Consider the following 15,494-nt stretch of genomic DNA (forward strand, 5'->3'; position numbering starts at 1 on the left):
GAGAGGTCTTTGACAATAAATGGCGAATCGGACTGCTGCTCGTCGCTAAAATTCCGAGCTCACGAGAACTTGCAAATGTGTCATTTGTCGAGAGTCACGAACTACACTGCTGGTTTGATTCACCGATTTTCTACAAAGCCCCTTTGTCATGAAGAGCTTTTGACAATAGGTTCTCTACGTTCCAGAAAGCGTCAGCGTAGTCGTTGCGAAAACTTTCTAATTTCATAAAAGTTACCGCATCACTGGAATTTACTTTGGTCTTGAGATTTTCAGGCCTTGGTCAACATGGTCAAGGTATAGACGTTGCCGCATTACTGAAATTTACTTTGGTGTTGAGATTTTCAGGCCCTGGTCAACATGGTCAAGGTATAGACGTTGCCGCATCACTGAAATTTACTTTGGTGTTGAGATTTTCAGGCCCTGGTCAACATGGTCAAGGTATAGACGTTGCCGCATTACTGAAATTTACTTTGGTCTTGAGATTTTCAGGCCCTGGTCAACATGGTCAAGGTATAGACGTTGCCGCATTACTGAAATTTACTTTGGTGTTGAGATTTTCAGGCCCTGGTCAACATGGTCAAGGTATAGACGTTGCCGCATCACTGAAATTTACTTTGGTGTTGAGATTTTCAGGCCCTGGTCAACATGGTCAAGGTATAAACGTTGCCGCATCACTGAAATTTACTTTGGCGTTGAGATTTTTAGGCCTTGGCCAACATGGTCAAGGTATTAATTGTTAAATATTTTATGTACAATGCAATAATATTCAGCCATATACGTTATCGAAATACCACTCCAGTACAGCGGGCCCTTAACAGAACGTGTTGTTTTGTAAGTTTTTATTGTGTCTCAGCTTGTAATAGAAGTCCTTAAAACTACCCCGTTTAGGTCGTATGTCCTAATCGAAATGCGCCAACCTATCCTGTCGCTGAGAAAATTGTCATGGTTTGTTTTAAAACCTTTTTTTAAAGGAAATTTATGCATTTATGACATTGCATGAATTATGTCCGATGGGGTATTTCTTTCTTGATTGTCGGCTCTAGCTGATCCGTGCCGATCTGGTTCAGACTATACCTTGATCGACATATCTATGGATTTCCCAGAACACAGCTATTTGGAGACATGTCCAAGAACACTCCAACATCGTGAATAACTTAAAAAGCTGAACAATAACAAAAATACAATAACTGGCAATCATGACAATAATTAGCTTTCCAGTATACATGGTATGTCCAGCTGCAGATGTGACGTCCCTTTGTACATATACGTAAGTTTGGTCTGTCAGCCTCTCTCGGCAAAGGTATTCATGGCCAATCTACCTTTATCAACTTCCTGTTTATAATGATTCTCTATATTACCTCGCATTCGCTACATGCAGAAAAGCTAATATAGTCCCTAATTACATTCCCATCGGAGTGATACCAGGGGGCCAAACCTCTGGAGTGAACTGCAACCTTACGGAGTGTATTATAGCTCCTTCTGGAGAAAACTGTGTACCTTTTTGGACATTTCAACCACCCCCAAAACATAAAATGTATTGGATGACCTGATGACCAGCAAGTCAAAGGATCCATCTTCCATCTTCCCATCTTGATTGATACCTATTCAATTGGTTTGGCTCTGTATAAAGATGAATTTCTCTTTAGAATACGGAAATTCCCCCACATTGAGCCAAACATAATAACCTAACATCCAAGCCAAACCCAAACTTAAACATTACCCTCACATCACTCTGAACTATAAACCGTATCCCAATCCTAACCATAAACTATGTTAACCGTCAGAGAATTCACTTGGAAAAAAGGTGTCGCAGGAGAGATTATTGCGTTGCCACAAAATAGATATACAGACGTTATGCTAAGAGAGGGAATCACATCTATTTCACTTGACTTAGACTTGACAAAAAACAACACTAACCGAAAAATAACATAAACTCTTACATGGATGATATCCTTTGGCAAACGTCTTAAACTGATGCCCGGGAAGCATGGTTGTGCCTGTTACACTAGGAAAACACATCAATTACCTTGTTTTGTAGGTCGGCCATTAACCTGTTACTTGTCGGAATAGACCGGTCTCCGTAGCTGATATGCGACCACTGGAAGAATTCAGCAGTCAATCACTTAATGTTCTCTCTGGATGACTAAGGGCAATCGTGAGGAAAAGGGAAATCCAGGAGCCTGTTTGCCACATTTAACATCGTTGAAAACAAGTCGGCGGAGAAAATGTGGCCTCAAGATGTGTTTTGCTGGGTGTCAGTATACACGTAGGCGCAAGTTTGTGGTCCCGATTTATTTTTTCGACCTAAGTTTTGGATGTAATGTTCTAACCTATCTATCATGTCTGTGTATATCCTGTCGCCTGTTTGGTCTACCGTATTAGGTAGGGTTATAATTATTAATAAATTTGATGAATTTGTGTTTTAGTCAACTTACATGACTGTGTAAGTAAGGCGTATTGCAAATCTGTGCAGGGGTGCCCCCTATAGCAATCTGTAAAGTTACGCACTAACCCGATGACGTTTTGGCGAACCCAGAAAAGTTTTCAGGCATTCCTGTCATCGGTTGCGTAACTAGGAGGGTCCATCCACGCCCCTCCGCCATCGGTTAAAAAAAGGAGTAGGAATGAGAAAATAAAGGTAAAACAAGGAAACGTGAAAAATACATCTAGAAGCTCTCGATTGCTTCGTTTGTTAGACTTTTTGAATGCTTGTTTATCTCCTTATAAAAGAGATTATTTCGCACATTGTGTTCCATTTTGATTTGAAGTTAAAAGTTACCATTGTTCATATGATAAGATATTTAAACAATATTTGTGTTTAAGTATTATTTAAGCAATATAACTATAGGTGCATTTGACTCACTCTAAGGAGATTACACAAAAGGTAACTTTCAGTTCATAATAATTTATGCATCCCCCCACAAGTAAAAAAAAATCTCCCGGTATCGCAATAGCTACATACAGGTAAAACCATATGAATAAGGCCACAATGAGCATTTTTTCACTGTCTATCGATGTATGTAAAAAAAATGTATGTATAAACAAATTAAGTAAGTTTGTCTTAAACTGAGTTTTTGGTCTGCAAACATTTAGACCATCTTGGATTTAGGCCTGCTTAAACATGTACATGCATAATATCTTTAAAAAAAACTTGCTCATTCACAAGTTTCTTTAAAAAAGTAAGAGCCCTTTAAAATTCTAGTGCAAACAGTTTCCATTTTTGTACAAAACTATCTTGACAAATTTGGTTTGTCTTGTGCATTACCTTATAGTTGTATATTCAAGCCTATTTTGGGGCCTAACCGATTATTGACTGGACGAGAAGAGGACTATTACTCTTTCAATTAGACAAAGAATGGTAGACCTACTTCATTGGAGTAATCATTTCCCTTTTCCATTTCCCATTTCATTTGTTCGATTTTTAAGTCTAATTCAAACAATTTCTTCTTATGTCCTTAGCCACAATGTCTCAACATACCATGCGTAATCATATCGTGTTCTCCTAACGCTTTGGTGCATCCAATGAACATGATACATGCAGTGCAAGCAACCACGGTTGTACAATGCGCCGGATATCCGCAAGCAGAAGGTGTTACCGGTTTAGGACGATTAGGGTTTGGATAGATTTAGGGAAATCAGATGATTTGAGACCATTATTGTCTATACCTACCAATTCGAAAGCATCGATTGTTTGAATACTAGCCTTTGTGACATTCACTATAGACGGTTCTAATTTCGAAAACGGGGAGTTGCAATTCTCATGTCAATTCATCAGCCGTGTTGGATTAATATTCTTTTGACTGGATCGTTCTGGAATAAATGAACCGAACATTAATTTCATCTACTACAAGTGATTAATCAAATGGTTTATCTAATGAGATAAAACATTCACAATTATTTAGAGCTCTTGTTTGATATAAATTCTTAGATATGGAGTGTGTAGTGACGGGACTACCTGGGGTGTTAATACTCCTTCTGATCTACACTGCTCGACTCGCAAACTGCCAAGGAGAGCCCTCAATTATAAATGGACCTGTGAACCAGACTGTAAACTTCGGGGAAACCGTGACGTTAACTTGCATAGTCAGAGACAAATCGGCAGAGTACATTGTTGCTTGGTTCAAAGACAACCAAAGGATCACCCGAAGTACCAATGAGAGCCTTGATTCTCGGCACCTTGATGTGTCTCGCTTTAGCTTGTTAGGTAACTGGTTCGAAGGGGACTACTCGATTGAAATCACAGACATCATATCTCCAGATAAAGGACGGTATCAGTGTAAAATTCAACATGTTTCTACTAGACAGTTTGTCGCAGAGTCAGATAACGGCACTTTGAACATCGAGTACCCACCGTCGACCGACTCGTTTATGTGTTCGCCATCCCAGCCCAAAGACTTGCGCGTTGGCTATGTAATCATTTTCGGCTGTCGAACGGACCTTGGAAATCCACCTGCATCTCTGACAGCGACCTACGGCTCAATGGCCATTAACGAAACACCCGACGCACCTTTCAACGAGAAAAGCGTGAGTTATAGAAAGATTCTGGATAGGGAAGACAACGGGAAGGTATTCCGTTGCATGTTGAGCCAGGAGTTACTACCTCAGGCAGAATACTGCTCAGTGGGCCCGCTGGTTGTTGAATATAAACCAATGGACATAGTGATAACGTCTGTAGTTCTTCCCGAAGACAATCCATCTGTGGCGGTTGTCAATGTCAATGCCAAAAGCATTGTTTTTACATGCGCTACCTCGGCTAACCCTGAGGCTCAGTACACCTGGACAGTGATAGAAGCACAAGGATGTTCCAAGGGTATGAATCACATAACCCTGCAAGACCAGTTGATTTTAACGACAGTCGACATGGCATATGATGGAGCTGTCATCTCATGCATGGCCAACAATACAATCGGAGAATCTTCTACTTCCATTACAATTGATGTATTGAACGATGATCCCGATGCCCTTTGCTACACAACCCCTAAACCAGCAACCGATGGAGTAGTTCTGACGCCATCGACAGCCCCAGTTACAGATCCGGTGACGCTGACAACCATGCATATCATCATAATAATCATCGCAACCGCTTTCCTAGTTGTCATCATCATCCTCGGCTACATCGCCTTCAATCGACGTCGGGAAACACCAATCCAGCTAACGATGATGTCTGGTCCAGACGATACCCGCTCCATTGCTGAAAGCATCATCTTCCATTCCCGTCACAACACCCCAGACCCCGAACATCGAGGAAATTCCCTGGGACGGATGCAGAGCAACTTCAGCACCATGTCCTACGACACCCAGAGTATTGATTCCGCTACTGCACTTATGCACCTACGATCTTTGGAGTCACCCGAGTACAAGGCAAACCCAAAGCTAACTGGATCCCCCACGCGTAAATTGGGAGGAAAGTGCGGCAAGGAGTACGGCAAGGAATACGGCAAAGAGTGTGGTAAAGACATTCCCATGGACGACATGGACCGATCCCCTTTCCATCGGATCCACGCCTCGGACAACGTGTATGAAGGGTCGCCGAAGAGAGGCAGCCCACCATCGCCGCCCAGCGAGAAATCTGCTCTTACCCGACAACCAAGCGAGCATAAGTACGAGGAGTGTCCCCCTCTAAAGAAATACACGACCCATGCAAGTCAGACGGATCTGGCTTTTATCGAAGATAAAATTGAAGAGGAGAGGCAAGAAATATCAGACACCAGTGACAGTGATTCCGAATTTGATTACCACCCTAAAAAGCAAAACTTCAGTGTGAACAACTGTAATATAAGATTTGCTAAACATACCGAAGTTTGACCACACGTATCTTATGATCTTTAAACTTAAACCCAACGTCGAACCACATAGAAGTTAATCACGATAATTTTAGTACCTAGATATGGAAAATAAGCTGTAATAACATATCCTACATTTACCTTTGACTGTACCGGTTAGAAATTTAAGATTATAATTAAGTCTACCATATCATACGTCTCTGAAAACTCTGATTACATTTTAAGCAAGTCAAAGAAAGCGTATATGCTGTAAAAAAATAATAGTGTGTGATATCTTACTTACGTTTCTCTTTCTGTATCATTGTGCAATTTTAGTATTTTATCCATCTTTTTCTTCGTGATTATCGTTTCTTAATGAGATGAAACGATCAATGATTCAATAAATAATTCACCTAAACATACTTATTGTTGTCATTTACGTGTAAAACACTTACGAAAATGCACCATTCTCTATGACTTTCTCAATGCATTCGACTACCTTAGTTTCGCAAATAGAAAAAAAAAATCACATCAAGTCGTCATCCCAAGTAAAGTTTTTTTCTGTTTGAAATGCAAAGCTCAATGTCCTTATTAGCTAGAATATGTGATTCAAATTCGCTGGTGCATATTTTTGTTCCGTTCTTGCTTTTCCTTGTTTTAAAACTGTGTCTAATCTTCCTTCAATTGATTCATTTATAATGAAACAATATATTAAAATAGTGAATTTAAATTTACGGATTAAGCATACACAATGCCAGTCATTTATTTCCGAATTCATGTAAGTTGGGCATTTGAATTATGTTGATGCTATGTAATGTCTACTCAAATACAATGGAACTCTTAAGATGATTGTTTTATAGAAGAAACTAAACTTTCAAGAAAGTAAAACGTTAAATTACGGATAATGATAATATCATGGGGGGGGGTTGGGATCGTTTCGTTTTGTCTTCATAATATTATTATGAATACGATAATAGCTGCCTTACATTTCTTGTATATTTTCATGATTGATATCACAGTATTTATTTTATGTACATGTACTTTTGTATGAAGTTAGAATGTCGTTTTGACTATGGAATTATCAAGTAAGTGCAAAATTGGAAGTTTATTACTTTGTTAAACTATATTTTGCCGGCTTGGAACATTCTTAGAAGTTGTTTGAGGAAAGGTACTTCTGAAAGGAAATGATGATCATGAATCTGAATGGATTGGGAATTTGCACAAAATCATTTAAGTTAGTATTTCTAACTCCGCATTGTAATTAATTGTATAGCAAAGGTCTGTAACATATTCTTTCCTACGGAAATATGATGTAAATTAGTGTAATTTTATAGTAGAGTTATATGGGGATATATTATTGTATATCAAATTAGAAAAATATTTGTAAAAACAAAGATAGCCTTTGTAATATAGAGATAATGTAAATAAAAAGAGGGGAAATAACACAGAAGAGACTTTTGTTATTGTGCCTCGAATTTTTTTTTTTGAAGTGAAAAGCGCCATGAAAGAATCAAGATTACTTTACTTAATATAGACATATACAGTGTATGATTCTTCCTATCATAATGAAATAATAAACACCGACACACACATCCATATCACACCATCATCCCTTATTACACACAGAACAGAAGACTAAGATAACACAAAAAATACACATTATCTACTACACGATGCATCACTTTGTTGTGATGAATCCCCCTTTATGTAACAGGGCATACAGGGAGAGAAAGAGAGAGAGAGAGAGAAGGGGGAGGATAGTTAGAGCGAGAAGAAAAAATATAGGGGAGAGAGATACAGATGGAAGGGGGAGAGAGAGACAAACAGATCGAGAGAGGGAGAGAGAGATAACGTGGGATTTGCTGATGACACCGGAAGGATATAACCTTGTGCTCCGGAAGTTACCAAGCGGAAGATGTACACATATCAGTAGTACAGCACTGAGTTCTATTAAAACGTTGTTATCATGGCTGTGTGCTCAGAATAAAAGCCAAACGTCATTGTGGTTCAGTAGTTTGTCAAAAAATATTCCATGTGAAACTGACACGTGAGTATTTTATCATCAAAATGCAATGGAATTATAAATTAGTTATTTGCCTGTCAAAACTATAAATAATGATAATAACAATAACAACAAATCAGAGTATTGATAATAATAATACATGTAGTAATAACAATAATAGTAATAAAATAACAATAATGACTAAAACACTACTACTACTAATGATAATGATTAGTAATAACAGCAATAGTGTTAACGATAATAATTGCAATATTTTTATGAAAGCAATAAAAATGCAGGGGATAGCAATGGTAGTAATGATAAAACAGAGCTATAAATAACTTATCATTAGATATACAGACATATCTTAGAGCAAAATAAGAGGAAGTGTCTGTAAAACTTTTCATGTTGGATTTCTACGAGTGATTGCATTTTATTTTAGTCATTTAATCGAAGTTTAAGAAGGCCTACAATCGGCCAAAAGCCATTTATATCAAGAGCACCAATAAGATGTCTTCATCTTTTGATTTCCAAAATAGTTCACAAATTTAATTTATTTCATATATTCATTAAATGATAATTGCTTATTCATAGTTCCCACTGGTCATGAATCGCGCAACGAACGCCGCGATTGCCCTTTCGTAGCTGATCGCAGATTTTTGTCAACTTATCTGAAATTTCAAGATAAGATACGAGGTAATACTAATGGATACGATTTAAATGTCCTTTATAAACAAAGGAGAACACACCAAATTGTCAAAAAATCAATGAAGTTATGGATATACATTCATATCCAGAAAATTTTTGAACAAACATGCATTTTATATGTAGACTTTGCTGGCTTTCCATAGTTGTGATTGATCGGATCAATCGCAACTCTTGGTGAGATGGGCAAATGATACGAAAATCACGATCAGGTACTTGATTAGGACTATTTGTTATGTGCATGTACGTTCGGATAGGACAATTGCGAACCTTTGTGGTTTGTTAAGAAATGTTGCGGACTGGGTCAAAAGTTATCACGAATTGCGCTTCATCTGGAGACTGGCTGATATCAATTGATTTCAAGTGGTCATAGACTTCATTCGTTTATTGACTTTCCATATTAATGAATACTATGACCTACAACCGTTCATAATTACAAGAGTATAGAAAAATAACAGATGACAGCAAGACAAATTAGTAAAATAAATGAAATCCACTACCACCGCAAACAAAAAAAAAGATAAAAAAGCAAACTTCAAAATTCTTTTTAAAAATCAGAAATTCAATTTGAAAACAATCCCTTTCCTTTCCCCAAAACAAAGAAAGACTAAAAATTGTTTTGACGAGTCACCCTCGCCCCCTCCCCAAAGAAAATATTTTTTAAAACAAATTGAGGGATTCATAATTGCCCTTCTCCATAGGTCGCCAAAGGAATGATACACACTAAACTTGTCTCAGGATGACCTAGATCACCCCAATTTAAAATAATGTGATCTGTCTCCTTCTCTTGCATCCGAGAAGGTTTTGATCCAATTATTACGATTGACTGCTCATCGTGTTGATCGTAGAAAAAAAATACACCGTTCCCATCTTTTTCTACGATCACTATGATTGCTACGACTGACCTCGTGATCTGATACGATCACCAAGATTACTCTACGATTAAGACCACGATTTAAATCGTGGCGCAAATTGTGACAGTCGGTAGTATGTATAATAAAATACACGTCTATGACCAACACAAATTATTCAATAAACATTGACCGGTAAGAAGCGTTAGCTTTTGTTTTTACTTGAGCTGAACGTGCGTTTCCATCAGAAAGACGTTTTATCGTCAGTCTTTAAAAATTATACAGATATGAAGAAGAAGAACAACAACAAGAGGAAAGGAGAAGAAAAAGAAAATGAAGAAGAGGAACAAGGGCACGAACAAGAAGAACAAGTACAAGAAGAAAGGATAAAAAAGAAGAAGAAGAAGAAAAAGAAGGGTAAACCCGACCATAAATAGGTTTCGTCCTTATTTCTTTACGATTAAGGTTGAATATGATAGGCAGACCAATCTTGCTTAGTGTGATTCCGTGTAACTAAATGCGAAATTAGTCTCCTCTCAGTAACTAACATAATTAATTGCAGATTTTCAGATTGAAGGTTTGCTTAGCAATATTTTCCAAGTATACCCTTGCTCCGGGTAATTTCCGACGCCTTGGTCATGTTGTTCACGATACAGCCTTTAATACTCCGAATACAGTGTCGTTCGGCAGAGCGGAGACGCTATGCGTCACGGGGCGCCGAAAAAGTACGTCGAAACTTGGGCCCGTTTCATAAAGGACTTGCAACTGTTGCAACTTTGCCATTATGGCAATTACCATGGTAACCTTGATTTTGATTGTTGGCTGCTGAGACTTGTTACCTTGGTAGTTGCCATTATGGCAAAGTTGCGACAGTTGCAAGTCCTTTATGAAACGGGCCCCTGGACTGTGCATTTACAGTGTTACTATCTATCTGATCTAGCATTGCATCGATAGAAGTGTTCTTTGTTTAATAATGCTTGCCTCAATTATAATCTTGTTTTTCATTTTGTATTTCATTTATCCCGAATGGCTATTTTAGGCAAAATCATAACGATATATGTACAAATAACAAAATTAAATACTTTAAAATCTTAGATTAGACATGGTAGATGCATCATACCAGAAGTAATATTACGAGTAATAGGGGATCGTGTATAAAGGTAAGCTTCCTGTCTCTAGATGTTTAGCCAGGTTAACGGTGTTATTGACCATGTTGTTGACAATGTATTTGTCCCCATTATTATTGTTGTGTGTTTTGTTAATATAGGTTTTAAGAGAAGATGGATTTGCAATTAGGATAACCCTCTTTTGCATCACAATTCAAATTTTTATCATCCCTTAAATATCATCTTAATATTTGAGTGTGTCAATATTGATAAATAAACTTTATTTATTATTGTTGCAACAAAACAAATATATACGGATGCGACATTCAACACGGCCAGACGCCAACAGTAAATTGCACTCTATCTCACCCGAATTTAACTTGTATCCACGGTAAACAGCGTACATGTACGAGTCCGATTGATGAATTAAAATACTTTTTAAGATGACACAAAGGGTTCGAACTCTGATCCAGAGGCCACACTACAAAGGCCAATTAGGGGATTGCCACCAGTACGGGTTTTTTTTCAACTAGTGAGGAAGAGGGGGAGGAGAAAATGACACAAAAATGGGGATGAAAGGAAAAAAAAGAAACTACAAAAATAGAAGTGAGTCTCATGAAGTCTATATTAAACCTTGTTGTTAAATTGAAATACGTGAAATCATCTTCAGGTCATAATACCCCCCCCCCTTTCCTTCACATATGAACATATCTTGGCATCGCCCTTGTTCTAATCCAATTTTGAAGCTTGCCGTGTGGACCTAACCAATGTCATAACAATAGTGACAGTCGAGCTGCACCTGTATGGGGTCATTGGTTCGGGTCACAATGGCATGATTCCTCAATTAACCCCCTCAATACTGCCTATGTCCTGTGACACATACCATTGGTTGGTAAAGGGTTAAAGATGTCGTTTGTTTTACCTTAAACGCTAATGATAACAGGAAGGAAACCACTCCAAGACACAACCATGACGAGTCGGAAACCGGTAGAATCCGAGTCTGGTGTCATTGCTATTCTTGACCTGTATATGACTTCAATCGAAGATGGTTCGGGAAGATATATTTTGGCAGCTGGATGGAATCATATTCGATGGTGTTTTTATTTCTTGTTGATATATGTCTACTACATACGGGTCTTCTTTGCAGTCATAACAAAAATAATAATCATCATCATCATCAACATAATAATCCTCCTCGTAATTATCCTCCTCCTCATAGTCATCGTCATCGTCGTCGTCATCATCATCATCTTCTTCTTCATAAATTATCATTATCATCATCATCATCATCATCATCCTCATCAGCATAAATTATCATCATCATCATTATCATCATCATCATCACCATCATCATCATCATCCTCCTCCTCATCATCATCATGAATTATCATCAACATCAACAACAACAGCAAGGACAGCATCAATGTTGTATTTTCCTCCCAGCATTCTTTTCACCTCCTCCTCTCCAACCCCTTCTTCCTAACCAACCTCTGAAAATGTCTGGTGTGTTTGCCTTCTGGGGCGTCAATATTCAGGGTGGTAATAGTTCTTCCTGTAATTCATAATATGATTATTTTCTTATTTATATCCAGTAGTTCTGTTTGTTAATAAATCTACTGTTCAAATCAGAAGGGATGTTTCTTCTTTGGAGTTTTAACGTCCTTCTACCAAATGATCTACAGCATGATGTTATCTGGAGCATAGTTTTCATATATTACCTGTCGCTATGCTTGGTAATACTACAGGATGCTTCATGTTGTCAAGAGCAAACATTTTCTTCAAAAGTAGGCATAATAAATTGAATTTGTTAGGAAACAAGTCTAACCCATGTAGAGAACACAACTCCCTGTAATCTTACTTTTCCTCAACAATGCTTTTTAAATGTTACTCATCACCGTGTGGGGTTTTCACCCTGAAGATTTCTCACAACAACGATGACAACGGTTATCAAAATTTCGTCTTTTTGCCAATTCAAATGTATTGTTGATCAATCATACGTCGTAAGATATGAAACAAATTAGCATTTTCCCCCATCGAACAGTATTCGGCCTCCCTTTGCTTGAAAGATGTGTACGTGAAGGATAGAGTGCGGTGGAAAGGCCATTCGGAAATGCCCTTGTTAATTGAAAGTTCAATTAACCCTATAGAGGCATCAACAATTAAGAGAGTTAATGGAATGTGTAGAAAATAACCGATAATGCAGCTGGTATGGTCAGAGAACACAGGTTTATTTGGAACGGATAAATGAAACTTCAAACGTGTACGTTCAAGGCCGGCGCTGCTGTCCATATTAGCCAAATGGAGCATTTCTTAAAAGAGTAAGAAGTTTCCCCATATGTTTATTCAGCAAATCATATTTAATGAACCTATTTGATTCTTTCTTTACTTTTGGACATTTATAGTCAAGTCTCCTCAAATGTTCTGTCATCTAAAAGATACCCATTTTTTGGGGGAAATATATTATACTTTGTTCAAGGTAACGTTATGATTAAAAATCATAAATTTTATAGATCCGCAATCATACATATAAGAAATAAATATGCGACACATATTATTTTGAAAGATTATTTGTCTTTATTGTTGAGAGACCATATACAGGAAGAAACAAACAAAAGCAAAACAAATAAAGTGATAAATATTGAATTGTGGAAAAGGGTCCTCGGAGAATTGCGATTCCTTTTCAATTCATTGTTGTCATCGTATTCAGACAATCTGTATTTGTTTTTCCTTGTCTGTACCTTCAACAATTGTATACAGTGTGTTTGTTGGGGTTTTTTTTCATTTGAAAAGGGAGTTATTGTAATAGCTTTATGATTTTTATGTGGATTTGACATGTAATAAATGAGACCAGAAATGGTCTAAAGAGAACAAAATGATTAGAAACATATCCTGGTGAATGACATGAAAGTAATATAGTTAACCATACTCCGTACCAACAAATTGAATACGATGTGTGTATAATTATTTCATTAGATAAAAAAGGGCCGAGTCATGCTCATTACTGCTACCTTTGAACTTAAAGCTTTTTGAAGGAAATGACTTGACGGCTACTTTTATTTCATGTACGCAGGAAAACGAAGATGATTTTTTTTTCTGTTTTTATTGGTTTTCATAAAATAACAGTAACAAACAATATAGGCTGACAATAAGTTCAAGGCTATTTAAACACATTAACAAGCTAAATTATCTCAAATTAACTTAATAATCAGCCACAAACATCCATCCTCACAACATACCACTCACACATACACAGACCCACACACACACGCACGTCTTCCCAATGTTAAAAGCTTGTATAAAGTTTAACTTTCTTCATACTTTCCTATGTTATAAAAGAGGACCCTCATTACTGCATAACAAGTACAAATTAAATCAAATAAGTAAAATAATTGAACCAGGATAAATTTCCTTAAAACTGTATGGTCCATTTCTTAAAATGAGCACTCAGCTTATTCTTTTTTTGAGCTATCTTATATTCTACATTTTGTTTTGATTTAACCATTGAGATAAAAACTTCAAACCTCAGTTCTTTCTCCTGAAATTTGCAAGAGTAAATGTAAAATTTCAAATACAGAAATAGAACATTAATACAAGAGTCATGTTTACTTCCCGTATGTACACCAAACAAATAATTGAATTTTGAGAATACTAATTCACGGGAAATGTCAGAATTAGTATATATTTTATCCATCAAATTTTCCCAAAGAGGGACTACTTTATTACAGTTGCAAAATAAATGATCCAATGTTTCAGGTTCTTCTGAGCAAAAATAACAATCGGGGGAATGTCGTTTCCTTATCCTAAACAAAAAGGCATTGACTCCAATAGCATTGTGAAAAATCTTAAAATAAAAACTTCTCAGTTGAGTTTCTATTGTACATCTAAAGTTATCCCTGTGTATTATGGACCAGTCTATCTCTTTAGGCTGGCGCCCAAAAAGCTCTTCCCACTTACTCTCCCTCTTAGTATTGGAAGTACAATACTTTTTTTGTAACATATCATATGCATGTTTAGGTTTTTTCTTTTGAATCAATAAATTATTAACAATCTTCCTAAAAATATCTTCATCTGTGTGCACAGCATCATCAAACCAGCTAAGATAGATTCCATTCATGAGAGAATCATATTTTCTACGGTCCCTAATAGGAATGTCAAATTCGATAACCAAATCTTCAAATAATTTTGCATTACCAACACCATCATATAATTGTGAGATGGAATAAATACCTTTCGCATACCATATTGGATAATAAAAATAAGACCTGTGCTTTAACCTCACATTCATATTCCACCAAATAAATTCTTGTAAATGATATTGGCTGTAACCAAATTCATTAAGCATATTTTGCCTATACAGATACCAAGCTTTGATAGATTCTATCAGTTGACAATTTTTTAACTTAGACAAAACGATGTCTGGGGCATCTGCCCTAAAAAGGGCTAAATTGTCTTCACAAAAATCAGATAAAATATTCAGTTCTATTACTTTCCAAGCACTCTTGTAATTGTCATCCAAAAGTCTAGTAACCCAATACATTTTCTGAGCTTGTGCAAATACAAGAGGATTTATCATTCTCAACCCCCTTCCTCATAGTCATTGCACAAAAAATGCCTCTTGACTCTGTCGTTTCCATTGCTCTAAATGAACTTAAACAACATGCTATTAAGTCTTTTTAAAAAGTGTTAGGCAGATTGATACACAAAACACTTAACAAATACAACAACTGGGGAAGCAACAAAGACTTAACAAATGCAATCTTGCCCAAAAGAGATAAATTTCTGTGCTTCCAACAGTTCAAAATTTGCTCAATAATGCCCAATCTGGGGACATAATTCAATTCATAAAGCGCTTTTGTATTTAGAGAAAATACTACTCCTAAAGCTTTAAATGTGTTCTTTCCCCAGGTCAATCCCTGAGCAGTTATTGGGATGAAATCACTACCTTTCAATTTACCAATATGCACAGCTTCCGATTTATTTACATTGATTCGACAGCCAGAAAACTTTGCAAAAAGGGCTAAAGTGTCAAACAAATGTTGAAAGGAGTCTGATTCTCCATTCAAAAAGC

General features: G+C 36.9%; 1 protein-coding gene across 1 annotated transcript; it reads left to right on the plus strand.

The window, feature by feature from the left end:
- The first annotated feature begins 3,629 nt into the window (after positions 1-3,629).
- Positions 3,630-6,269, plus strand: LOC121413681. Its single transcript, XM_041606603.1, has one exon. The coding sequence runs from the start codon at positions 3,931-3,933 to the stop codon at positions 5,803-5,805; it is 1,875 nt and encodes a 624-aa protein (XP_041462537.1). The 5' UTR covers positions 3,630-3,930; the 3' UTR covers positions 5,806-6,269.
- The last annotated feature ends 9,225 nt before the right edge of the window (positions 6,270-15,494 follow it).

This window comes from Lytechinus variegatus, chromosome 4 (genome assembly GCF_018143015.1).
Source record: "Lytechinus variegatus isolate NC3 chromosome 4, Lvar_3.0, whole genome shotgun sequence".
Taxonomy (NCBI): Eukaryota; Metazoa; Echinodermata; class Echinoidea; order Temnopleuroida; family Toxopneustidae; genus Lytechinus; species Lytechinus variegatus.

Bases quoted from the DNA above. Each gene is read 5' to 3' on its own strand.
- LOC121413681 (XM_041606603.1), top strand. From the start codon at position 3,931: ATGGAGTGTGTAGTGACGGGACTACCTGGGGTGTTAATACTCCTTCTG.